At 37.8% G+C, this 27,101-nt stretch overlaps 1 protein-coding gene across 5 annotated transcripts in view; it reads left to right on the top strand.

The window, feature by feature from the left end:
- LOC135197012 (1-phosphatidylinositol 3-phosphate 5-kinase-like) overlaps nucleotides 1-27,101 on the top strand; it is a 385,140-nt gene that overhangs the window by 328,785 nt on the left and 29,254 nt on the right. For 2 of the 5 annotated variants that reach the window (XM_064223904.1, XM_064223908.1), the window contains 4 exons: nucleotides 375-500; nucleotides 11,663-11,803; nucleotides 12,058-12,266; nucleotides 19,231-19,302. In XM_064223904.1, coding sequence (XP_064079974.1) covers nucleotides 375-500; nucleotides 11,663-11,803; nucleotides 12,058-12,266; nucleotides 19,231-19,302 — 548 coding nt within the window. The remainder of the gene's footprint in view (nucleotides 1-374; nucleotides 501-11,662; nucleotides 11,804-12,057; nucleotides 12,267-19,230; nucleotides 19,303-27,101) is intronic. The other 3 variants (XM_064223905.1, XM_064223907.1, XM_064223906.1) reach the window with 3 other exon arrangements.

Below are 27,101 nucleotides of genomic sequence, written 5' to 3'. Positions count from 1 at the left end.
GTGCTTGTTGTTATTTTTATGAATAACTGTACAGTATTACTAGGTAGGTGATTTAGTTCATTGGTATGTGTAATTGAAACTTTTAATGATATTTCTGATATGCAGTTATTTGATTGGTGGTATGGGTAGCAAATTGGAACAATTTAATTAGTGAACATATGAGCAAGATGATTTTTGAGGTCTTAGAAATGATTCTTTCCGTGAACTGTGGAATCTTGTCTATTGTATGTACTCTAAATGTTTTGAATAATACGTATTGGTATCACAAGTAATGCAGATTCCTGTATGAGTTAAGAGTTTTCAAGTCAAGAAAGTTTGGCTGTACTTGACATAAAGGAAGGGTTAAAAAATTTGAGCTGCTGAATTTTTCCTAGATGTACAAAGGTCTCTAGGATCAATGCGTGTGACGCCTACTCAGGAGTGCCTAGCAGAGGAGAGAGACCGTATTCTTCGGGCCCTTGGTGCCCTCACTGCCAACACTCAGTCACCACACTGCTCAGGTATCACCTTGCTGATTGCTGTCCTTTACCAGTATGGTCACACCTGTTGCACCTTTATTGGTTTTTATTAACAAACTAACCATTTAATTAATTTAACTCTTTGTTTAGCACTTTAGACAAGACTGTTAATACTGTAATGCAAACAGTAGTCTTTGCTAATAAAAATGCTATTTAAAAGCAGTTGCTGACACTTAAAATGCTCATAGTAATGCTGCATACTGTATTATGAGTAATGTTATGCAATGGAAATTATACACACAGTAGGCGTATCACCTTTGTTTTTCCTTTGTGGTTTTGTGAGCTGAGTCTGAACATGTAGGGTTACTAGTATCATGACTTTAGTGTGATGTATGTACAGTGTTGTTGTATTTGTTTATATATGTCTGTGTTATTTGTAACATCTGTAAATTTCCTTGAGATGTGAATTTCTTGTCATTTGATCCTGTAACTGTAATGAAATTAACTCCCTTGCCATTGTGACTATAATAATTGTGGATGCTCATGTCCAAGTTAAGTTGTTCTTGTTACATTCACTTGTTATTACCTTGCCTTGTTGTTATAGTTTAAGTTTTTTTTATATGCACATATCTGTCTTTATCTTTTTGAAAGTCATCAAGTTTTTTTACCCTTAAGAAATAGGTTAAAGATTTTATTGTTATGTGCAATAAAACTTAGAATTTTTTCATATAAAACAAATACTACGTAATCATAGGGTGGAAAAAGTTATTTGTAGTAAATTTGTTCTAGTTAACCACTTACTAAATTATCATTAACTGTTAAAACAAGTCCTCTGCACAAGATTTTATTGTCCTTTTTAGTTTTGAAGGAAAATGGAAAATATGTAAATTTATAGAAGGAAAACTGCTTATGCAGGAAAGATGCTATTGTGGTTGTGTAGGATAGTGTTCAGTTATAAAGTCCCCAGTTTTCTAACTTAATTTCAAACTCAGAACAATGTCTCTTAATCATCAAATGCCATTTTGATGAATCAAGAATTTATGGCTATAAGTATATAGCAGTTTTAGGCTCAAGAATCAAATGTTTGCTGGAATGATGATTTGACATATTTTTTACTAAAAGGGATCAGTCTTTTGAATGGTTTTTTTTTTAAAGTTCAGAATCCTTTTAGTAAGTATTGTGTAGGTTTTAAATAAAAAGATATAGCAACAGTTAATTATGAACATGTAGGAACAGAAAACTTTCTTTATATTGTAAAGCAGCGGTAGGAAGATATCCCTATTTAAGTAATCCAGATATGCCCATGAAGGTACAGACCTGATTTTATTTGTGCATAATTCATGTAGAGCTTTGTGCTTCAATGGATGAAGCATTAGTCGCTTGCACAAGTGAATACTAATCACTAACTCGATGAGGAATCCCTTTACATACTAGTATATCATCACACATGCTCAGCTTGGCTTGTAGAAATTGTGAGTTAGCTGAAAGTACTCTTAGTTTTTCATGGAATCTGTTTGCATTAATAATACCCTTGATAAAACAAAATTAGGAGAGCAGGTGAGTAATTTGCAGTGTTTCCTTTGAATTGGGTCCTAAAACACAGTACCTGGGCATCTCATATTCTGCTCAAAAATATGTAAGATCTCCTTGTCAGGAATATGACAGCACATAGCATTTTTGATACTATATTAAAGTTACAGGTATACCTTATCAAGCTGTGGTTCTCAGTTCATATAAAGTGATCTAATTACATACTTTTCCATTTAAAGTAGTTATATTAGTACTGCCAAATTTGGGAAGGGCTCCTGGAGAAATTAATTCTACTGTTGAGGGTAACAATTCTGCAATAATTAAAGGTACATATCAATTTGTCTACTGATGTATGAAATAAATTTGGAGCTGTTACTGTTATGGAAAGTAACATAGATCTTGGACATAATCTAAGGAATCTGTAACCAAAGGAGATTGAATGGCATTTTTGCTTCCCAAAGTAACAATAATATTAAATTATACAGACACTATTTCAGATATTTTTCTTTCTTAAAAATAAACCCATTGTGTTAACAAAGGGATTAGTTGCAGTGAAATACTCACCTGTCAGAAGGAACCCTAAGTTCTTCAATTTATTGAAATACTGTATATGACTAAACAACTTTTCAATTTGTGTGGCCAGATGGTTGTAATATGAAACTGGTTAATTTCAAAGCTTGTATTTCAGAAAAGGAGTCATTTAACCCTTAAACACCTATTGGCCGTATTTTACGTCTACTAAAATTGTCTGTTGTGTGCGTAATTGACATATTTTACATCGACTAAAAAGTTTTTTAAATATTTGCAGAAAAAGTTATAGGCCTAGTTTGTGCAAAATTTTAAATTACGCACCTTGAGGGATGCTGGGAGTTCATGGATCAAGCTGTTGTTTTCTTTACAAGCGTTACTCAGGCGTGCATGCGCGAATTTCTTCTCACACTAAAAAGCATCAGCGACACATCTCAGAAATTTTTTTGTCACTTTGTTGTAATTTTTGCACCATTTTATATTAGCCGTTACATAGTTTTAGACATGAAAATGTGCGCAATTTCATGTAGAATACAACTAAAAACTACCCATGGTTGTTGCTTTTATCAGTTTTGAAATATTTTCATATAAATCACGATAAGTGCCAAAATTTCAACCTTCAGTCAACTTTGACTCGACCGAAATGGTCGAGAAACGCAATTGTAAGCTAAAACTCTTACATTCTAGTTATATTAAATCATTTATCTTAATTTTGCAACAAATTGGAAGTCTCTAGCACAATATTTCGATTTATGGGGAATTTTTGAAAAAAAACTTTTTCCTTATGTCCATGCAGTAACTGCCGAAAAAATCAGAAATTCTTTCGTCAGTTTGTCGTAATGTTTGCATCGTTTTATGTTAGCCATTACATGAAGTTTTATATATGAAAATGTGTGAAATTTCATGTAGAATGCAACAAAAAACAACTCATGGTTGTAGCTTATATTAGTTTTGAAATATTTTCATATAAATCACGATAAGTGCCAAAATTTCAACCTTTGGTCAACTTTGACTCAACCGAAATGATTGAAAAACGCAATTGTAAGCTAAAACTCTTACATTCTAATAATATTAAATCATTTACCTTAATTTTGCAACAAATTGGAAGTCTCTAGCACAATATTTTGATTTATGGGGAATTTTTGAAAAAAAAAATTTTTCCCTTTGTCCACGCCGTAACTGCCGAAAAAATCAGAAATTCTTTCATCAGTTTGTCGTAATGTTTGCACCGTTTTATAGTAGCCGTTACATAAAGTTTTATATATGAAAATGTGCAAAATTTTATGTAGAATGAAATGAAAAACAACTCATGGTTGTAGCTTTTATCAGTTTTGAAATATTTTCATATAAATCACGATAAGTGCCAAAATTTCAACCTTCAGTCAACTTTGACTCGACCGAAATGATCGAAAAACGCAATTGTAAGCTAAAAATCTTACATTCTAGTAATATTAAATCATTTACCTTCATTTTGCAACAAATTGGAAGTCTCTAGCACAATATTTCGATTTATGGTGAATTAAAAAAAAAATTTTTCCTTATGTAACTCTGCCGAAAAAATCAGAAATTCTTTCATCAGTTTGTCATAATGTTTGCACTGTTTTATATTAGCCATTACATAAGGTTTTATGTATGAAAATGTGCACAATTGCATGTAGAATACAACTAAAAACAACCCATTGTTGTAGTTTTTATCAGTTTTGAAATATTTTCATATAATCACGATAAGTGCCAAAATTTCAACCTTCGGTCAACTTTGACTTGACCGAAATGGTCGAAAAACGCAATTGTAAGCTGAAACTCTTACATTCTACTAATATTAAATCATTTACCTTAATTTTGCAATAATTTGGAAAACTCTAGCACAATATTTTGATTTATGGTGAATTTTTGAAAAAAAACTTTTTCCTTACGTCCGCGCGCTGTAACTCTGCCGAAAAAATCAGAAATTCTTTTGTCCGTTTGTCGTAATGTTTGCACCGTTTTATATTAGCCGTTACATAAAGTTTTATATATGAAAATGTGAACAATTTCATGTAGAATACAACAAAAAATAACTCATGGTTGTAGCTTTTATCAGTTTTGAAATATTTTTATATAAATCCTGATAAATAGAAAAAATTTGACCTTTGGTAAACTTTAACTCAACAGAAATGGTCGAAAAACGCAATTGTAAGCTTAAAAAATTTAGTCTAGTAATATTCAATCAATTGCTTTTATTTTGCAACAAACGGGAAGTCTCTAGCACAATATTTAGGTTTATGGTGAATTTTTGAAAAAAAATTTTATGTCCGCGCATTGTGAATTCATACATCATTTTGTGATAATATTTCTCTGTGTTGCTTTGATCGTTTTACAATTTGTTATATACCAAAATTATCGCAATTTAGTGTACAATGCAACAAAAAAAATTAACTCATTAGCTTTAACCGTTTTGCTCACAGTGCAATTTGTATACAATTATATATGAAATGTTTTTTCCCACTGTCATATGTTCCAATATTTATATATGATAATGATATTTTTTCATTTCTGATGGTTGCATACTAAACTTCAGGCAATGACAAAAAAAGGAGCCAAAAATGAACTCTTAATCTTAAAAACTAAGTGTGCTGTGATTTTTTGAAAAAAAATTTTTTTCCACTTCGGCGCTAACTCCTGAACGCCGCGGGCATACTAGAGACACTTTGGTAAAAAGCGGCTCAGCGTTTAAGGGTTAAGTAAATTCTAATGTTTCATGTAGTCATCATACATGACTGTAACTGTATATGTATTAAGATAGTATATTTACTGTATGTTTTCTTTGCTTTTCATATTCTTAAACTATTAATTGTAGATAGTAAACTTGGAAATGGGATTTTGAATTATGATTGTAATAGAATAACATGCTTATCAGCAGCTGGAATATTTTAACTATGCTTATACTCTTTAGACTGCGTAGTTTTTACCCACAGGGACAGGTCCTTGTTTATGACAGTATCACTAGATTTAGCTTCACCATTACCACCTTATATGTATTCATGATTACATATTTGGTGTGCTGCTGCTAATCCCTAATACCTTGATGCCTTGGTGCTTATGAAATATTTGAGAGCTGTTATGGAGACTGGGTTCTAAGAGCCTAACAGTATCAAAACCCGGAATTTCCAAGGAAGCTAGTACACTCACTTCTCCCGGAATTTCCAAGGAAGCTAGTACACTCACTTCTCCCGGAACTTCCAAGGAAGCTAGTACACTCACTTCTCCCGGAATTTCCAAGGAAGCTAGTACACTCACTTCTCCCGGAATTTCCAAGGAAGCTAGTACACTCACTTCTTGTCTAAGAATATTTGAACAAACATCTGTGATTGGGCTTTTTTGTCCAGTTTTCCTAGATTTTTTTTTCACATTAGCCATATGTGATTGATGAAGGTGTTACTCTTTCCTTGGATTCATCAATTCAACCTTTTTAATGTAAGTAAAAAGTTTACTAGGACATCATCCTAATACTACATAGTTGTCTCTGACAAACAGTTATTATAAGTGCAACAAATAAGAGTGAGTGAGAGTTGTGATAATGATGATAAATTCAAAGTAAGTATAAAGAGAAAGAGATACTTTGAGTTAATGATCTTTTTAAACCCACTGCACTGCTGAAAAGCTAAGATAAACACATGCATCCCCACAGTGTGGGTATGTGTATATACTATATGGAGAGTAGAAAACTTTTGTCAAACATGGGGGCCAGTATTTTGTCTCTCTAATATTACCGATTTTGTTTGTATGTTCATTGTATTTGTCAAGGCCAATAAGACTACTGTATTTTATATCCTAAAACTAGTTTAGGTATAATTTGATACCAGAATCATCACAATAGATGTTGGATTGTTTTCCAGCTAAAATTCCTGATCTATAGAAGTGTGATAATCGTGGCCCCAAAGAGCAGTGTGATAATTCATAGCCTATTCACGAGTTAGCTTAGTTCTTTCAATTGTCCCTTAAGCTATGTTAGTTTTATAGCTTTGCTCCTTTGACTTACAGGATAAATAATTATTTCATGTTTATGGCAAACCTTCCAATAATATGCCTATCAGTTTGGCCATGAACACCAGAACTTGCATCTGAATTCTGTGGCATCTTTAGCACCTAAAGATCAAGCATTTACTGAATGATTTATTGCACATGAAGTTCATAAATCAACTTTACAGTAAGTGGAGTTTTGTATCTGAGTAAATAATTTTACCATTAGGTAAAATATACATGTTTCCTCAAGCAAAACTCCAGATGGTAGTGGATGGGATATTTTTAGACTGTGTAGGAAGTAATAGACTAGACTGCTGATTGAAGGGGTGAGGAAGGTTAGATGTAGGGAAACTTGGCTGAGGACAGTGAATGAGGAAGCAGTAGAGAAATTTTGAAATGACTTGAGGGACCTAGGACAAGACAGACTTTTGTAGTGAGAATTTGAGGTCACTTGCATTACTGGGTGTCCTGCAGGACATAACTGATTGAAATAATCATGGCATGAACTAGTTTCATATTATTTATTACACAGAAGTAGCGTCTGTCAATAAATATTTTTTCTTTAAGATTTTTCTTGCCTGTTTTTCTTTTTCTTGTTTACAGTATATTGTTAATTATGCTTTATAGTTTCTAACAAACTGAAGGGGTTGTACTTTAATTTTAAGTTAATGAAATCATAAGCTGCATCCACACAAAGTCCTTGAAATGAAAGCTGTGCAGGGTATGCCTATTTTCATTATTAGTATGGAATGATTTGTGTTATAATTAACAGTTGGGTCAAAATCTCTTATCCCTTGGTTTAAATTAAAAAAGAAAATCTTGGATGCTAAACATACCTAGTGCACTATTTGTTTGTCAGGTCTCAAGCTCCTCTTTTGTTAAACATCAGCTGATCAAATCAACAATTGAACCCTCTCCTTTAACCCACCTGCTCCCTCCATTCAGTGCAAGCTGTAGTACCTTTAAGTATTCTTGGTTGGTTGATTCAGGAGCCATTCTCCTTGATTTTCCACAATGGTAATAGATAATTTGAAAGACCATTTTGTAGTCAAAAGCTTATCATTGTGGATAGTAATTTACAGGTTCAACCATGGTTATTGAAGACAAGAATTTATGTGCCAGTAACTTTTTTATTTTATGATTGAAGTGATATTAGAAGATACAGAAATGGTACTGGATGTAAGCACAAAGTAATGGGATAGGAGAATTAAGGGCGTGGAATGACTGATGATACAGTAGCCTACTGATTTTGGGATAATGAATAGACACTGTAAAAACTTGTGAAAGATTTTGAAAGTGTTTGCAAGAGGAGAATGTTGAGAGGAAATGTAAACAAGAGTAAGCGTTATGAGGGTAAATGGGAATTAAGAAGATATAGCAATAAATGTTGAATAAGACTGGTGAGTGAATTGAGCCATTTTTTTTCATACAGGATTTGGGTATACATCAGCATCTCCTCCACTGCCACATGACACAAAGTCTTCGTGAAATTCGGCCACTCGTGTCATTACTGTGCTTTGTCTTCTACAGATCTCCAGTTATTCCTGGTCTCTCTTATTATATTTCTTTCCAAATAGGTCTAGGTCTTTCAGCTTTCCTTGTTCCCGCAGGAGCTCAGAAACTAGCATGTACTATTGTCTCTGGGGTTTGTATAAAGGACTTGTCCAAGCCATCTCCATCTCCTTTTGATGATTTTCTCATCTACATGTGGAGCTTCTGTGATTTTCCTTTTGGTATTTATTTCTAAACCTGTCCTGCCATCAGACTCGGTGTTCTTTCTTAAAGCCTTATTTTTATATCAACAAAATCTTCTTATAGTTTCGTTCTCATGCCACGATTCTTTTCTCTTAATAACATAGTACGTGGATTATAATAGGTGTATATGTAACCTTAATTTTATATGTAATTAGTCATTTTTCCAAGTTTTATTTAACCCCCCCATTGTGTGATTTACCATTTTGTTGGGTATCACTAAATTCCAACTGAAGGGAACCTGTACTTGATGCCAATGCTCTTAAATGTTTGAAAGACTCAACCTCCTTAATCATTTCTCAATCTAATGTGATTTGATCCCTTTGTGTGTATTCAGTGTATATTCTCTCATTGCTTTTATTTTTCTCTGTAGGTATATGATGCATTCTATTAAGCAAGCTTTGTAAATCTTTAGGTGATTTGGATATTAGAACAGTATCATCTACATAATCTAAATGCTAACTTTCTATCATTACTCCAATCTAAACCTTCTCTTCCACCTATCTTTTATTAATTTTTTCTATCATAAATAAATGTGTGAGAAGGGCAAATATGGTGAAATAATAATCCTTTGTAGTATCCCCCCCACCATTTAATGTAAAATACCTTAGGAAAGACCCCACAAACATTAACTTTGTCTACTGGTTTCGTTGATAATTGCAAATACAATGCTGTAAAAGTTTAACAGGAATGATATTGGTCTGTTGACACTGTCAAATGCTGTCATGCTGTAAAAGTTTAACAGGAATGATATTGGTCTGTTGACACTGTCAAATGCTGTCATGCTGTAAAAGTTTAACAGGAATGATATTGGTCTGTTGACACTGTCAAATGCTGTCATGTAATCAACAGCCATCAGAGGGGTGTTTGTGAATTCTGTACACTGGTGCACAATATGTCTTAACACAAGAATTTAATTTGTGCAGCTTTTACCTTTTTAGAAACTTAGCTTTTTTGTCTCCAAGGTTTTTTTTACCAATTTCTATCTCAGGCCTATTGAGAATGAGTATATTGCTGAATATTTTCTTTACAACCAACACAAGTACAATGCCTCTATAGTTTACTCACATCAGTCAGGTCACATTTCTTTGGCACCTTTCATATTACTTCCAGTTCCCAATCATTGGGCTTTGCAAAACAATTTTGGTGTTATTTCAGGTTTCAACTAGAATTATCTCTAATGAACTAATCTTATCATTTTTTAGTATTGATTCCATCTCAAAAACTGTTAATTTATAAGTACATTCAGTTCTGCAGCTTCTGATTTGTTAGTTAAATTATTCCCTTATATCTTATACATTATTTCATTTAAATTATTCCCTTTTATCTTATACATTATTTCATGAAAATGTCTTATTGCTGCCTTTCTTCTTCCTTTTCCTATGTTATTATTGACTCATCTGTCTTGTTGATAGATATTTCTTCCTTGTTTTCGTCTTTATTCATGGATATTTCATTAATAATTTTGTTGGCCACCCTAACACCAGTGCCACTAACTGAATACCTGGGTTTGTCAACATCGTCAGCCTGTTTGTCCTTGTATTCTCCCTTGTCACCTCGTGAGCTTTTTCAAATTCACTATCTTGACTTCATTACTCTGCCTATTCTCCTTGGCATTCTTCATCTCCCTGAAATTTGTTTCTATGTATGTATAATATGCTTCAGTCCATCCTGTATTTGATCCCTCAGCTCATGTGAGATTCAAATTTTCTGTCTTTGTATCCTATATCCTGGTATGACTACTTTTTTAGCAGAATAATATACATTTGTGATGACAAACAAGAACTCGTTCATTGTCTGCTTATCCACAGATATGGTTTCTAGAAATTAAAATTTATTTTGACATTCCATTGGGAATACAATAAATATTTGTTGTGGTAGATGGGAAGAATAGAAAAAGTGACATAGTAGTGTGTATGCAAAATATTGGGAAGAGATTTGGAATGTCTGTGGAAGCCAAAGTAGGAATGCATAAAGGAATTGTTGAGTTTCCTCTGATGTGGGGGTGAATTGTGGATACTGAATGTGAATGAAGAAAAAGACAAGTTGGCGAGATAAATTTCTTGTGTAGTACAGTGTGTTTTAAGAGGAACTGAAGGGTTGAAAAATGTGAAGCTACATAAATGATAAAAAGGATAGCATAGCTGAAAATTTGATCAGAATTTTTTCAGAGGATTTTGTTGTGTGGGAAGGAATATAGCACCTTTGGTGAAAAGTGTCAGAAGGAGGAGGGGAGGAAACCTAGAAAGTGCCATGTAGCTGGATTAAAACAAATATGGTAAAGAAGGATTCTTACATCCTGGAAGTAAGCTTAAATGCAAAATAAGGATGAAGGGCTGTTTACATTCCTGGGTTTCAACACTGCCAGTGGACCCTCTGTGCAGGTGTATAAATTGGATAATGTTGCGGAAGTTTTTCTGCAATGGGGCTCATTGTATATTCAGCTGTTAAGGCATGGATGTGTCAGTGACCATTGTTCTTTTTATATGGAACTAACCCTGTTTAGGGGTAATTGTGTAACATTGAAATAAGCTTTTTCTTTCGAACAAGTATATAGCGCTTTTTACAATATTTGTATGCCATGTAGCATTCACTTGTATGTACATACTAAATTGAAATAGGCCTTGCTTATTGCTTTGGGAAGAACAGGAGTAAGTGAGTTTTTTTATCAGTTGAGTAATTGGGTTAAGAAAGTTCTACATTTACATTTTATTACATATCCCGCAGGTGAACCAGCTGCACTGATAGATATGTGATAATCTCACTTGTGTTAGTACAAGTTGCATGAAAAACATGTCAGTTGATTCTTATACTTTTAGACCTCCTATATTATGAGTCTGTTAGACTTCCATTCTGTATTTTGGTATCAGTCAGAAGTTATATTTGTAGAAAGGTTTTCTTATGCATGTAGTATTAGCTTATTGGTTTATAGTTGCGGGACATAGAATATGCTTCAGAATTATTTTAGGTGTACAGTGGTTAGGGTAATATATGTTTTACAGCTTATTTTTTTTATTTTGACAAGTGTGACCTTTAGGTTAACTTTACGTAAGGTGCTTTTGTGGGTTCATAGTAGATGTGGCTCTAGTATGGGCACAGAGTTCTCTGTATATAGGTCAAGCATCAAAATATGAAATCAATAAAAAGCAGATGTGGGTGCACTTTATTATCTTTTCAATTTTCCCTTCGCCTAGAATGTTTCCTTGTGTTGTACCTGCCCTGTCCCATGTCAGTAATAAATAATTTTTTAACTGTTCAAGAAAAATTAAGATTTACTATTATTGGAGATAAGAATACTGTATAGTTATTTTACTGACGTGTATTTTTTAGTTCATTTTCATATTATTTAAATGTACTACTAACTAAAAAAAAGTTTTTTCTTTGCCATCAAGGTACTAGTGCTCTGTCTTTGTCATCAGCATCTAGTGAGGTGTTGAATAGTTGGGAGAATGAGAGTGATGTAAGTGGTGGTCTGCATGCAGTCTTACCAAATCAGCTTGCTGACAGTTCTGGAGTATTTCATCGAAGGCAAGGTAAATATTTCTCTTGCCGTTTATTTGAATTAGTGTTTCATGTCACAGATGCTTTTTTTTGGACTTTTTTTTTAGTGATTTATAGAATAAGAATATAATTTTTTGCAGAATTTTTATTTCTTAAGATCATGCAGGTGTATAATTGGTTCTTTGCCAAAATTTATATCCAGTCTTCACATTCACTGGGAGAGTTATGGCTAGTACAGTAAAGTTAAATCTACTGTATCTGAAAGTTGATTTTTTTATATATGCAGCTTCAGATTCTTGTGATGGGTTAGTTGGAACTCATGTTCCACTGGCGGAATCTCCTGGGCGAGGCCATGAGAGGTCCCTGTCTGATGGGGGTGGTCAGGTTGGAATAGCTCGTGAAACAGAACGTGCAAATGAAAGAAGAATAGCTGCTAGTACAGTTAAGAATATCATATCAACTTTATGGTCATCATCTGCTAATTTGTTGGTTGATGTAAGTTAAAATGTTATCTGCTTGTTTTGTTTGTGCCTTGTTAGTGGATTGCTTCTTATTGTCTTAAGTCCAACATAAATGTAGAACAACCTTGTCATTAATATTGTACTATAATATATATATAATATATATATATATATATATAATATATATATGTATATATATATTATATATATTATATTATATATATATATATATATATATATATATATTATATATATAAATTTCAATTACTGTATACAGTGCAAGTTGCTAAAGTTAAATTATACTGAATACAGTACAGTATATAGTATGTTTTAATGTTTTAAAAGTAATTTATACCTTTAGAATAATGTAATTATTTGTTTAAATTATATATATCTAATCAATTCTAGATCTGCTACCATATAGGCATTTTTTAGGTATTCAGTGAAATCTTAAAGGCATGGTTTTTCACATACTGAAAAGCTAGTTCTGGTAAATTTGAAAATGCTTTCCATTACTGTGAGAGTTATTAGAAAGGAAAATTTTAAAAAATGATTGCCTCATACCCCACAGTGTAAAATAAATGTTTGTACACAAATACGTACAAACTTTTTTCATTTAAATTAGGATAAGCATGCAAACACAAGCTAGATCAGCCATTCAAACTTTACTGACAAGGTAGTAAACTATTACTTATAGGCAGGGAAAAGCCTTGCCCACCTGACAGCATGCAGTCCACTTTGCTTTAGGCTGTCAGCAAGTTAAGATATCTTTCAGGACTTTCTGCCCGACTTTTGCTTGTTTGAACTTTTGAGTATTTATTATCCTTGTTTTGGTCTGTGTGTGTTTGTATTGTGCTTATTCCAACTCATCAGTCAAATAAGCCTTCTTGGAAGGAATTGGGTTTGTGTTTTCCTGTTTGATATGAATAGTACTTGTTTCCATTGGAGACGTAACAGCTTCTGGTATGGTAGATTAAGCCACTTGGAAGTTCTGTGACAGTATTGTTTACCTTAAGTTAATCCTGCTATTGTGGCTTTCCCTTGTATTAATTTTTAAATAGGCTATGTAGCCATATTCCTCTGATCTCTGTGACTTAGACTTTGTGATTCTCAACAACTGTGCAAACAAGGCACATTTTGACGATGGACTGAGAGGATAGGAGTGGTGTTCTTCCCTTTCTCATCTTCTGTTGCATTCTTTCTGATCTTCACTTCTGCTTTGAATATGACTGCAAGTTTAGGGTCGGGGAAGTCTGCCCCTCATTAGAAGGCGTATTAAGCTTCTATCTGCATGCTTTTCCTTTCGGGGTAGGGTGGGGAGTAATTGTTGCCAGTGATTGATTTCCTAATCAGGGCTGACACTGATGACATTTCGTCTCATCTCTGTAAGCTTTTGAGCTTGCTTGGAGTTGAGTTCCCTTTGTCCCACTGAACGAAAGGAGTGTGCTGATTCTTCATGAGGCTTGTTGACTTGCTTTCCTGATCTACAGACCTGTTTTACAGGCAGCAACAAGTTTGGAGTGTTCTCCTTGCTTTTCTACAGTCAGATGACCTTAGTAACAGGTAACCACTTCAACTCTTCTCACCAAAATCCTTCAGGATTGGGTGGGTGGGGGTGAGGGGTTTGCACAGCTCATTTGCATGGATTTTGGCTTTCGTTACCCAACCTGCTGAATGGGTTAGAGCCAATGGTCCAAGGGTATTCTCCTTATTTAACTTGGGGAGTGATCTTTTGGGTTTGCGCAAAAAAAAATCTGCACAATCTGTGAGCACTTGCCATTCAGTTTCTGAATTCTCAGTGTTGAATTAAGTTTTCGGGAACCAGTGAGCTGGTGTTCCCAGTCCTTCCTTGGTCAGACAGCCAGGGTGGCATGGTAGCACTTTGCCACTAAAATCTCTGTCTCTTCAGGACTGTTAGAGAGGGCTAGTGCAACCTGGTTGTGCAGCTTTTGCGTTATCGATGGACATGAAATTCAGATTCGATTACTACTCGGTTGTGATGGGCATGGTGGAGTGTCTGTCACTTCATGGCCTTTCAGTATTTTCGAGTAGTGGGAGAGGAAGGATGCTGTCCTATGTTTCCCAAGTTATGGTTAGCAGGACTACTTGTCCAATCAGAATGCTGACCGCATATTCTGTGACCCCTACAGGCATAAAGGCCTCGATCGGCCCGTGGCAGGATGCTAAAGCTTCGTTTGAACTCCCGTGTTCTGGCTATGCTCATTCGATTTTGCAGTATGTTAATATTTTGGTTTCTGGATGAGAGAATTCCCTGTGTTTGAATAGGTAGTTCAAGCTTCTTCCCCTCCTCTCATGCAGTATAAGAAGTACTACTCAACTAAAATGGTCCAACTGGTGTCTCGGCAGATTAATTCGGGCATGATCCGTTTAAAGCTTGGCTTGACCCTGGATCAGGTAAGGGCTAATTTGTGGGTCAACCTGCTCCTGATTAAAAGGGATGTAACCCTTTATAAGGTGATGCATTCAATAGATTCTGATTCCTTGTCATCACTTCGGAATGGAGACTTCCAAGAGTCGCAGCCTCTCTTTCCTAGGACCCTTGTTCTTGCCCTCCTCCTCCTCCTCCAAAGCAGAGCAGGCAGTCACCTCCAAGGAAGTCTTCCAAGCAGTCAACGTCTGTTAGGACTCCTCAGCCTACAGCTCCATTGAAGACAAAGCAGTAGCAGCAGCATCCTTTTCAGACACACACTTCCAAACCAGGAAGGGAGCTAGGGAAAGGGCCAGGTTGGGTCGTCGATAGAGAAGGCTCCATTCCCTGCTCGCTGCTACAGGTGGGGAATTCCTGGTGGGTCATTGGGCCAGATGGCATTACCAGAGAGCAAAGTGGGTAGTAGATGTCCTTCTGATGGGGTATCTACCACCTTTTGGTTGTCCCCTTCTCAACCTTACTATGCTCGAGGCTCTCCAAAGTATTTAGCTCTCCGGAAGAGGTGTCGAAGATTTTGGATAAGGGCGCAGTGGAGGAAGTGTAACGTATTTTTTGGGGGTACTACGGTTGAATTTTCCTGGTTCCAAAGGCTACGGCCTATTGGAGACCAGTGATAGATCTTTCCATGCTGAACCACTTCATCAGGAAGACAAGGTTCAAAATGGAGATGCCCTGGACAGTTTTGGCAGCCATGAGGGAGAACAACTTTTAGCTGTCAGTAGACTTGAAGGACGCTTTCTTCCAGATTCCAATTCGCCCTTCGTCCAGGAGATTCCTTTTCTTTAGCCTTGGGGAGCAAGTGTTCCAGTTCAAGGTCCTTTCCTTCAGCTTGACTCCAGCCCTCAAGTGTTCACAAGGGTTTTTACCCTAGTGTCGACGTGGGCTCATGCTCAAGGGATTCGCCTGGTGAGATACCTCAACGATTGGCTGGTGTTAGCAAGTTCCAGGGAGAAGCTGGTTCGGGACAGGGACCATCTTCTCCAGTTTTGTCAGAGCCTAGGCATCATGGTATACCTTGAGAAGTACAGTCTTCTTCCCAGCCAGAGGGTCCTGTACCAGGGCATGGTTATACAGTGTCGTCGAGATTGCAAAAGTTGAGGACTGTCACACACTCCTTCCTTGTACAGAATGAGCTACCAGCTCTACAGTGCCAAGTTCTTAGCATCTTTTCATCTCGAGAAGCTGATCCCTCATGGTCATCTCCACATTCATTGTCTGCAGTGGCGACTGAAGGAGTTGTGGTCCCTGGCAGGAGATTCCCCTCAGCTGCAAATACCTCTGTTGGCAGAGGTAAGGAACAACCTACGTTGGTGGTTGGATGACCAGAACCTTGCAGTGGAAGTCCCTCTACATCCACCCCCTCCAGATCTACTCGTGTTCTCGGATGCTTCCACCGAAGGTTGTGGTGCTCATCTCAAAGAGCTCCTAGTCTCAGGAGTATGAAGTGTAAAGAACAAGCTGCTTCACATCAGCGTGTTGGAGTTGAAAGCAGCTTTCTTGGGTCTACTGGAGTTTCAGGAAAGGGTAGAGGGGCACTCAGTCGGTCTGATGTCAGACAACACCATGGTGGTGGTCTATGTGAACAAACAGGGGGTGCTGGTGTCTTGCCAGCTCCACTCGTTGACAGTTGAGGTGCACCAGTGAGTGATCGACACTTGGTGGAGCTCATGGCCAGATACATTTTGGGGAGGAGGAATGTGGTGGCTGATAAACTAAGTAGTCAGAGTCAAGTTCTAGGTACGTAGTGGTCTCTGCATCAGGACAGAGCGGACAGGCTATTTCACGTTTGGGGAAGACCCATGATAGGCCTCTTCACCCTCAGCTTCAACATGAAGCTGGATGTCTACTTTTTGGTCGTCATGTTTCCTTTCTCTTCGATCCATCAGGTCCTGAACAGAGTACATAATGAGTTCCAGGAATCTCAGGATGACCTTGGTGGCACCTCTGTGGCCCCAGGCAGAGTAGTTCCAGACCTGTCTTTACTGTCAGCAGTTCTGAGAGAAATTCCCAAATGGCACAGCCTTCTTTGCCAGCCTCATGTGGAGAGGTACCATCAGTCAGTAAGGTACCTATCATTTCACAGTTGGAGACTGTCAAGCATATTGCCTACTAGCGAGAGGCTTGTCTCGCAGGGCAGCAGGTCTTGTCAGTGGTATACCAGGGTAACTGGGCCATGTACTGTGATTGGGGTACGGGGTTTCTCTCCTGAAAGGCGTGGACATCACTTCATCCTGGGAAATCTCTGTTGTTCAGGGAGTTTCAAACAATCCTGTTCACCAAGAGAACTCAAACCTCTTATGTGGGATCTTACTCTGGTCCTGAGTGGACTCACTCGAGCTCCATTCAGACCACTATATTGATCGCCAGAAAGGGAACTGACTCTTGAAGACAGTTTTTCTGTTTGCTTTGGCTTCCTCAAAGAGAGTAGAAGAGCTTCATGGCCTGAGTTATGAAAAACACACCAGGTGTTGGGGGTCTGTAGCCTTCAAATTTGTCCTGTATTTTGTGGCTAAGACACAAAATCCCTCTGTGCACAAGACAGATTTGCCTCGTTTTTTATTCCCTCCTTGAAAAGTTTGTGGACAACGATCCACAGGAGTTATTGTTTTGTCTCGTTAGAGCTATCTGTTGCTATCTAAAAAAGGACTTGTCATCTAAGGCCTAGGTGTCGTAGACTTTTTGTTAGGATTCTTGTAACTCCCTCCAAGTATTAGTCTATCCTATTGTTAAGGCCTAAGGTTTGTTCTGCATATGAACAAATAACAAATTTTCAATCATTGTATTTTTCATTGCTAACAAATCTGAGGTCATAACGTTGATTGCCCACCTCTAGCCGCCCCTCTGATGTCCTTGGTTGGAAGAAAGACTAATGCGTCACGGATTTCAAGCATGGTCAGTGACCACACTCCACTTCATGTACGCATGAGTTGCCAGATGTCACAGATTCCTTGCATTACAATCTTTGATTGTTTTTAACCGGTTTCCAGCATAGTTTGTTAGCTATGAAAAATACAAATCTATTAAAAATTTGTAATTTTTATATCAAAACAAATTTTATTTATGTACAAGCTACACTTTATGAAAACTTGTAAGAATTGCTAACTTACAACATTTGCACTAAGTAGTCTCAGGAGTCTAATTGGCACCCACCTGCACCAAGCATACTCAGTGCTCCACACTTCACCAGTCTCAGATTCAACATGAACTGTATAGTAAAGGTCTATTCATGGACATTATATTTTTTCTCTTTAAAATGTTCGCGCACCTGTGATTGATCAGCTCCCCTTTTTATGGACAATACATACTGCTTTTTCCAAGTTAAGCTTCACTTTTAACCCAAATAAACTTTAAGTAGCTTTCTAGTTTCATTCCCTGTTCAGTTACCTACTCCTATAGAAAAACAGATTTTTGTACATCCATTCCTCAAGTATAGATTCATTACACAGCTTGAACAGTTACTGAATTACATCTGATAAGATCTGTATGCTCAATAATATGCCTTTCTACGTGCACTTAACTATAAAACAAACTGGTTTTCTTCATATCAAGATCCTACTGAAGTTCTTAAAAAATTTCAGGCTTGTACATGCTTTTCCACTTTTTCCTTGACTTCCCCATTCTTCTTGTATTGGATCCATCTGTTGTTTGTATACATTCTTCATGTACATATCCCTATGTGCTCATGTGTCTGTATGGGTGTCTCTCTCCAATACCATTCATTAATAACTGTAGTATTCTTATCAGCATTAAGAAATAGTTTAGCGTTAGTTGTGTTACCTGTCTTGATATTTTATTGACTCTTCCTTTTAGTTTAAAAGTAGAGTGAAATATTGTTTTCTTGTCATAAATAAAAATGTTCTATTGGTCAAGATGGCAAAGATATATGATGGGTACATATGGGTTGTTCAGAAGTATGGGCACTAGCAAGGAAAATGGAGATAATGAAGTCATATGACTGTAGAAATATTTCATGCAGAGTACTGTAGTAGTATTAGAAATGAGGAATTGGTGGTGATATGTGCCCTCAAGGGTCTGGTAAAAAGGCTTAAAATCTTAAAGATTGAGAGGGTTTGGGCATGTGATGGGAAGGGATGAGAGGTCAGAGGTCAGAAATTCAGTAGATAGATCTGAAGGGCATTCAGATAGAAAGAGCTGAGGACAGAAGATGGTGGGGAGAACTTATTTTGTATCCAGCCTTATAAAAGGAATTGACACAATTTATATCTTTGCTTTTCTTCTGCTTAAAAATATGTGAGAGAGAGAGAGTTAGAGATTCTAATTTTTTTCACCACACACTCATCGCATAAAGTTTACCCCTTTTGTGTTCACAAAATTGCAAATGCTTCATTATTCCTTTAAAAGAAAGTTAGTAGTAGCTATGTGCTTACAGTGTTTGATCAAAGTCTCATTATTTGTGCTTCTGTGAGAATGTTGCTCTTGTGAAATCCTCAGATTTTTTTTTTTTTGCTAATTGTGATAATTTTTGAGGATTGTTTCTATTAATATCACATTTCATTTTCCTTGTGATGATAGTGAATTTTTTCCTCAGTTTTCTGATGATGGAAGATTGACAACCAGATTGGATGGTTTTGCCCCTCATGGGGATTTTACTCGTAGTGTGGTAAGAAATTTATGTGAATACGTACCAGTAATGGCTTCTTTGTTCATTCTAAGGAGATTAAATGGTGCTGTTATGCTTCAAGTCTAGTGTTAGGTTTGCATTCCTTGTACATATGTGTTTAGTAAGTAGTGGTTATATTGGTGTCAGCAAATGCTAGTCTGTTATACAACAGTAGGGTAATTAGTAGTTTATTGAAAATTTCAATTTTCTGCTAATTTCAGGTTTTGCTGATAAGATTAGGTTGCCTAGTAAGGTATAAGTTACGCTGAGTAAGTTTCACTTTTTCCCTTACTCTTTGTTATTATAGCGTCTCTGCTTTTCTGGCCAGAGTGATGAACCATCTTCACTAATGTTATTTCACTGTGCCCCATTGGCTTCTATGAAATAATGTACATGGTTTCACTTCATCCTTTTTGCTTGGTCGGTGTAAAGATGCCACATAGATAGTTTTGTATGTTATTTGGTAAGGCTTGCATACCTATGTCAGTACTATCATGTGAAAAATTTAAAATAAAACTAATAAAATAGTAAGACTGAATTACGTACCATAAACAAGGGAAAGTGAAATTCACATAATGTGCATGGAGTAAGCTGGCAATCCTTACAAAAAGCTAGCTAGACAAAACTTTTAAGTGATGGTGGTTAATGATAACCTTATGGAAGGAATGGGAAGATAGGAATCAGATTATTGATGATATCCAGAAAACAACAGTGTTTTAAAATTAATCATAATGAAGTACGTAGACTGCTTAATTGCTGAAGCAAAAACTGGCAAGGTTTTCAGAAATTTGTTGACTATGTTTATAGACTTAAGAACACTGAAGAGATTATTTACTACACACTTCCTTGGGGATCATAGGGCACTTGCTTAAAAAGTTGCTCTTAGTAGTAAAGATGAGGGCTCTTGTGATTGGTGGGTATGTGATGTTACATATAATTGATTGGAAACATTTTTTCATATATACCAGTTACTGTACATAAAATGTTGATTCTTAACTCCAGGCTTGCTAGTTTTTCACAGCTCATCAATTAGTTGGTATGAATTGTGAGACTTGAAGCTACCTGGGACTTTTTGATCTGCCTATGCATGTACAGTATACTAACTGCTGACTGCTGTTATTGCTTTTAAAAGGGGATTAAAGTGTCCTAGATAGTTTTGTGATCATGAAAATGTTATACTATATAGAAAGTTGGTTGTTTAAAAGAAATCAATTATTCCAAATTTTTCAAGGAGTTAAGTGTAAAAAAACAAATTAAAATGCAATAACTAAGCAATATAAATACTGAAAGTTTTGAATTTTGACATCTATATGGTTTAAATGTGTGACAGTATTTTAAACCTTAAGTGACTGGCTAAATATATATCAAGCACACCCCAGACCGGGTAAACTTTAAGGTTGGCCAATTTAAGAAAAACTCATCAGTGGAAAGAGGAAGATATGCAAATGAACATGGTGAAAGAAAAAAATTTTAAGATTTTTCCCTACCTTCCACGGGAATTTGAAAATGACTATATGTACAACCCTGTGTGGGGCATTTTACAGGACACACATAAAAATATCCTAATTTTACCAAGTTATACATTTTTATGCATGACACTTACCTGGCAGGTATATATATAGCTGTATTTTCTGAAGTCCGACAGAATTTAAAAAACTTCCGACACACGCAGTGGTCAGCCAGGTGGTTAGTACCCATTCCCGCCGCTGGGAGGCGGGTATCAGGAACCATTCCCATTTTCTATTCATAAATTTTCTGTCGCCGGTACTGAAAACACCTGTTTTCAGTACCTCCGGCTTAGGATTTTGGAAACTTCATTTGCCGCTAAGTATCCTAATTGTCTTTTAATTTATTTACTTGGATTTATGGCTAGGCATACGCTATCTTAAATTGATTTGAATTTGATTCATTTTTGCATAAGATATCTGAATCTAGTTAGGCTAGTTTCAGAGGGTGTTGTCTGCAAAGATAGGGTGTGGCTACCGAAAGCTTCGGTAGTTCCGCACTTGGGGGGCGCAATTAATCAGTAAACATGTCTATTTCCGTGAAGGAAAAAGTATGATTCGTATGTACGCAATTAATCAGTAAACGTGTCTAATTCCGTAAGGAAAAAGTTTGTAGTATGTACGCAATTAATCAATTACGAAGTCAGGGTAGTGATACTGCTAACCTTCCGGTAGACTTTATTTTGCCTAACGCTGTAGTATGGCCTACGGGTTATGACTATGTCTGCGAGAGGTGATCGCTCTCCTTCATTGTTGTGAAGAGTTCTACTTCTGTTTTTGTTACGCCTAACCCTGTAATGTTGCCTTCGGGCCCTAAAACAGTGTCTGTAGAGGTTATTGCCCTTTCTCTTATACTATTTCGATTCGTAACTTAGAATCGAAAGTGCTTGCTTTAGAGAGCAATAGTGAAGTGGCTAAGTGCAGTGACAGTGCCCCTTGTGTAGTGGAGGGTGCGTCAGATCGGCCTTGGAACGCCTCTAGGTCTAGACCTCTGTCGAACTCCCAGAACCAAGGGAGAGGGCATGTCGAAAGCCGAAGGAGGGTTACAGGGAACCCAACCGATCTGGCGTGCCTTCGGCAGTTTCTGATGAAAATCCCCAGACTGCCAAAGTGCGTGCACATGCACGAATCCTGAAGGATTGCTTCTCGTCCTCCGAGGCGTCCTCCCCGCACAAGGGTTGGAGCTCTCGGAAGGACTCGCGCCCTCTAAGAAGCTTTATAGAAGAGGACGCTTCACGTCCCCTCTCCCTCGTTATGTGTTTCAGTGAGAAGTAAGGAGGCGAAAGTTGCCTGATCACGTGTACGTCTTTCCACCAAGAAATATGAAAAAGAAGGCAGTTTCTCTCGCTTGTTTTGACGCCTGTCAGGAGCGTGACGCTTTTCTGCACGCTTATTTGGACGATCGGCTTGAACAGGACGCTCGGATGGACGCACGCACCAGTGGCCGCCGAGCGCGCACCAGGACGCCGAGCGCACACCAGAACGTTTCTGTTGAACTCTTCAAGCTCTTGTTTAAGATTTGAGCCTCAAGAAAGTGAACAGAACTTCGTCTTCGAAACCCAGCAAGACCTCGGGTTTCGTGAATTCAAGAGGTCTCTGTCAATATTATATTGCTTTTCGCAAAGGTGGATGGAGTTAAGGAAAGCTCAAGGGAAGATCTCGTTTTCTCTACCTCAGTCAAGACTTTGAGATAAGACAGTTACAGGTTATGTAAAGGCTCGACGTCCTGAACGTCAGGATTTTCGGCAACGTTCAGTAGGATTCTTGCAAAGGCACTCATCAAAAGGACGCTCTTCAGGAAAGCGCAAGACAGGACTTCCTTTGCCATACTGCCAATAAATTTAAAGCTTTTTAGACCATCTGAAAGGGTTTTTCAGATGATAGATTTTGTTAGTTTCTAGTCGAGACTTCCATGCCGATTGAACATTGTCGTTCTACCTACCGTAAGCCCAGTCTCTTAACAGGATTCTTGTCCCTTCCTTGTTTGAGACGGGAATCGAAAAAATAAAAGGCTCGACTTCCTGGATTACGTTTTGTCAATTCAGTGACTTTCCCCCATTGACAATATACTATCGTTTTGTCAAGTAAGTGGGTCTCCCCTCATTGACAAAATATCTCTCTGTACCGTTAATGGGTTAGTTCTCATTGACAAACATCTCATTAACTTGATATTGCGTAAGCGAATAAGGACAAGGTTCGGAAGAGCTCTCATTCCTCATTCGCAGACTCGTACAAGAAATAGACTTGTAGACTACGTCAATGAACGCTTATGTCCAGTATCTTAAGAAGCTTGAGCTGTCTGCTTCGATTCTCTAAGTTTTGTTCATGAAACTTGCCTGTCAGATATGTATGTAGCTGTATTTCCGAATTCAGCTATATATATGTCTGCCAGGTAAGTATGAAAAAACTTTATTGTGATATATCATTTTTTGCCTTGCGTTATTTTTACTACTGGTTGGTTCAAGTCATATACGCTTGCTGTAGTTACCGCTTCGGAGGGCAACCGAGAGCTCTATTGGCTATTATTTTAAGGACATTTAATCGTTACTCCCTGCAGCCTTCCGGGAGTTTCCGATTTATCTTTTACCGATGTATGGTAGTGTTCTGACGACACAAACGCATCTATATATTTAGCGTTGTCGGTTGCGCTTAAATATACCAGTTTCAGAGTCTTTCTGCTCAATAAATAACGGACCGATCTCTTCGTAGAATAGGGTAGCTGGCAACCCAGACATAAAGTTAGAGACGACGTTCGTAAGCTGCTGGCGGCTGCTGTCACGCTGTGTCTGACTCTGTCCTCCAGTCCATCCGAGCCAGTAACAGATCGTGCGCTGTCATGCGCGGTAGGTTACGTCTCTCTCTCCTGCGGGATTGACTGACTAACCTATCTCTGTGCTAGCGGTTGCGTCTCTCTTGCGGGATTGACTGACTAACTGTTTATCTATCCTACAATCACGGACTTTAGCCTACGATTGAGGGGATTTCTTACGTGAATGAATAAACGTTGCATTCGTTTTGCTTGACTATGTTCAACAGAGTTATCTATTAATCCTTTCGGTTCTCGTTACCGCACGGTATAGAACTACGAGTCTACCGCAACATTGCACTTTTATATGCTCTCCTGCTTAGGCAACCGCAGCCTTATTAGGGAAGTAAGCATACTCGGGGAGGGAATGGATGAGCTTGCTGGGGACCATTTCCTTCCTGAAGAAGTTTGTTTCCCCGAATAGACTGCAATGCAGACCACAGTTTTTTGCTACCGGTAAACTGAAATATTATTCAAGATCTAGGAATGATTCTGTACATCTCTCAGTGCGTCTATCACCTGAGGTGATAGAAAGAAGGTGCCGGACATCTGGGTAGGGTTTCAGATGTCCTGGATCTTAATCTGAAAGAAGTAAAAGCGATTCGGTAGTCCCTCCAGTCCTCGAAACGAGTTTTTGGGAACCAGTGGTCCAGATCAACTCTGATATTCCACAGCTCTCTCATATCTTAAGAAGTATCTTCTCTCGGTCCCTGTTCGAGTTTACGAGAAAGAGCCTATTATAACAACAGGCGTAGAATGTAACGATCATCTAGAGGTTCGTTACAGGATTGCAAAAGTCCGTACGAATCGTCTCGATCGACGGCAGCAACAATAGATTACTAACATGCTAGGTATTTTGATTAAGTGGTGTTCTTTTTATGGTTGTCTGAGAGGGTTATTTCCTCTTCAGTATGTGAAGTGTAATGTGTTACGTTAGCTTTGTGTGTGGTTCAGGTGGTCTAACTTATCCTAGCATGAATGCCCCTGGTAAGAGAGGGCTAGGGTTTCCTGTCAACAAATTGGTCCCGTCCAGTTGTCAGACCCTTGTTGTTAGCTTTCTCAACAAACAGGTCACATCCTAGTTGAGAGCTACTAAGGTTTAGCAGGCTAAGAGGCAGGACCTACGAAGTCAGCTACCTTAGCAGGTAAGGAACTTAATAAATAATTTTAAAAATTAGTTAATTTTTGAATTATGACGATGTTGCTGTCTGTGACCCACCTCCAAATGTGTCAATCAGCTATATATTACCTGCCAGGTAAGTGTCATGCATAAAAATGATATTGTTATGATACAATAAAGTTTTATGCATACTTACCTGCCAGGTATATATAATTAAATTCCCACCCTCCTCCCCTCAGGAGACAGGGTTCAAAGAAAATCTGAGGAAAACGGGAATAGTTCCAAGTACCAGCGCCACGGGAACGTGGGGGAGATCACCTGAACTACCAGTGGTCTAGCAGTTGCCGAGAGTTTTGAAAATTCTGCCAGTGTGAACAGACAACAGAGAATGTTGTTTGACAGATTTGCATCTGTCAAACAACAAAGACCTTCACGATCATTGAGGTCTGTGGAATCTCGATTCTAGCTCACCATCTACTTTTTGTCTTGCCTGTTTTCTCGGAGTCAGACACTCGTGCGAGATCAGGCGACATATAGTAGCCCTGAGTTTCTTATTGACGAAGTCGATTGCGGACGACGTTGGGTTGCGTTGATACACCCATACACCCCCCCCAAGGTTTGCTTACATTGAATCGCCCAGGCAGTCCAGACACTCATCCTTCAGCTAAGAATAGTGCCTTTTGGTCTTCAGGGTACAGCCTTGCTGTCCTTGATTCGTCTGACTGGTCAACTGGTCGTTCACCTGACTTTAGTACAGACTGTGCATTTCCGGATCGAAGCTTTCAATATGGAACTTAGACGTAGTCTGAAGTTCTTAATGTCAAAGCATTCGAACCTCTCCTGCCTGTTAACTTCTTGCATGTGATCAGGAAGGCCTTCTTCTAACCACCCTAGATACGACAAAGAGGGTTAGTGAGATTTTAAGCAATCGTCACAAGTTTTGGCTTTAGAGAACACAAGGCGGTGTGCTCTCTAAGCCTTTCGTTATGGCCTAAGAATGGAAACCCTTTTTGTCCTTGGGCCAGGATCTTGGAAGCAAGGATGGCACAAGTTAGTGGGCAGGAGCCAGAGAGAGTCCTGTGCCCTGTCAGGTCTCTCAAGTTTTATCTACTTAAAATCAAGAAAAGACCAGACTTGCCCATATCGAAGTACACCCTGGTTTTAGGGTTAAGGAGTTCTTTCAAAAAATGCTCCTTCATTGTGTTTGCACAAAGATTTGAAATCTTTTTATCTGGAATGCTCACGAGGTGAGGGCGCGGCCTCGGAAGCATTTCAACAGAGCATGGCACTCAGCACCATCCTGAGTACCATGTTTTAGCGAAGCAACTCTGGGTTCACTTCACACTCCCTGCGAGATGTGAAGATGGCATATGAGATCTGCTGCTCGCTGTGGCCATACGTGTCTGCAGACACAATCTTGGGGGCAAGAAGTACCACTCATCCTATCCTGTAGAAAATGGTTAGGAAGAGCTCTTAATTTAGTTGTGGAGTCGCTGACAACGGCGACTTCTTAACTCTGAAGCCTTAGTTAACACACATTAACTTTGGCTAGGTTGTTCAGGTGGTGATATATATAATTATATATATATATTTATTTTACTTCTTAGCCCTCATGGTATGGTCAATATGGTCTAGTCACATTGTGGTCACGCCCCCGTTGACAGATCATCTGGAGTGCACCAGCTTTATAGGTCTCTACCTCGCTGGCAACTCTAGTAAAGCAGAAGCAGACTTGGGTGACAGTAATCACGAAGTCGGCTATGCTAACAGGTGGAACCAAGATGTAAATCATCTGCATGCATTTGTGTCCCAAAATCCTTCTATTCTGTCCCTTCCCACCTCCAACGGTGGGGTTCAACTATATATATATATCTGACAGGTAAGTTCATGAGCAAAATGATATTGTTATGATACAATAAAGTTTGTTCATACTTAACTGGCAGATATATATATATTCAAGTACCCACCCACCTCCCCTCAGGGGACAGTGGAAATAAAAATTATGAATAGAAAATGGGAATGGTTCCTGATACCCGCCTCCCAGCGGCGGGAATGGGTACTAACCACCTGGCCGACCACTGCGTGTGTCGGGAGTTTTTTAAATTCTGTCGGACTTCAGAAAATACAGCTATATATATACCTGCCAGGTAAGTATGCATAAAACTTTATTGTATCATAACAATATCATATTTTTTTCTAATAATTTATTTTATTTTGTAAAATTATAATTACAATTCACACAATGTCATAACAGATAAGAACTAACAGCTCACACAATATCATAACAGATAAGAACTAAAATCACTAACAAATTCTGAGTAGTACCTATATTTGTTGTAAATTTATGAGATTTACTGAGATGGGGAGA

This window comes from Macrobrachium nipponense, chromosome 18, assembly GCF_015104395.2.
Source record: "Macrobrachium nipponense isolate FS-2020 chromosome 18, ASM1510439v2, whole genome shotgun sequence".
Taxonomy (NCBI): Eukaryota; Metazoa; Arthropoda; class Malacostraca; order Decapoda; family Palaemonidae; genus Macrobrachium; species Macrobrachium nipponense.
This window is presented reverse-complemented; position numbering and strand designations above follow the sequence as displayed.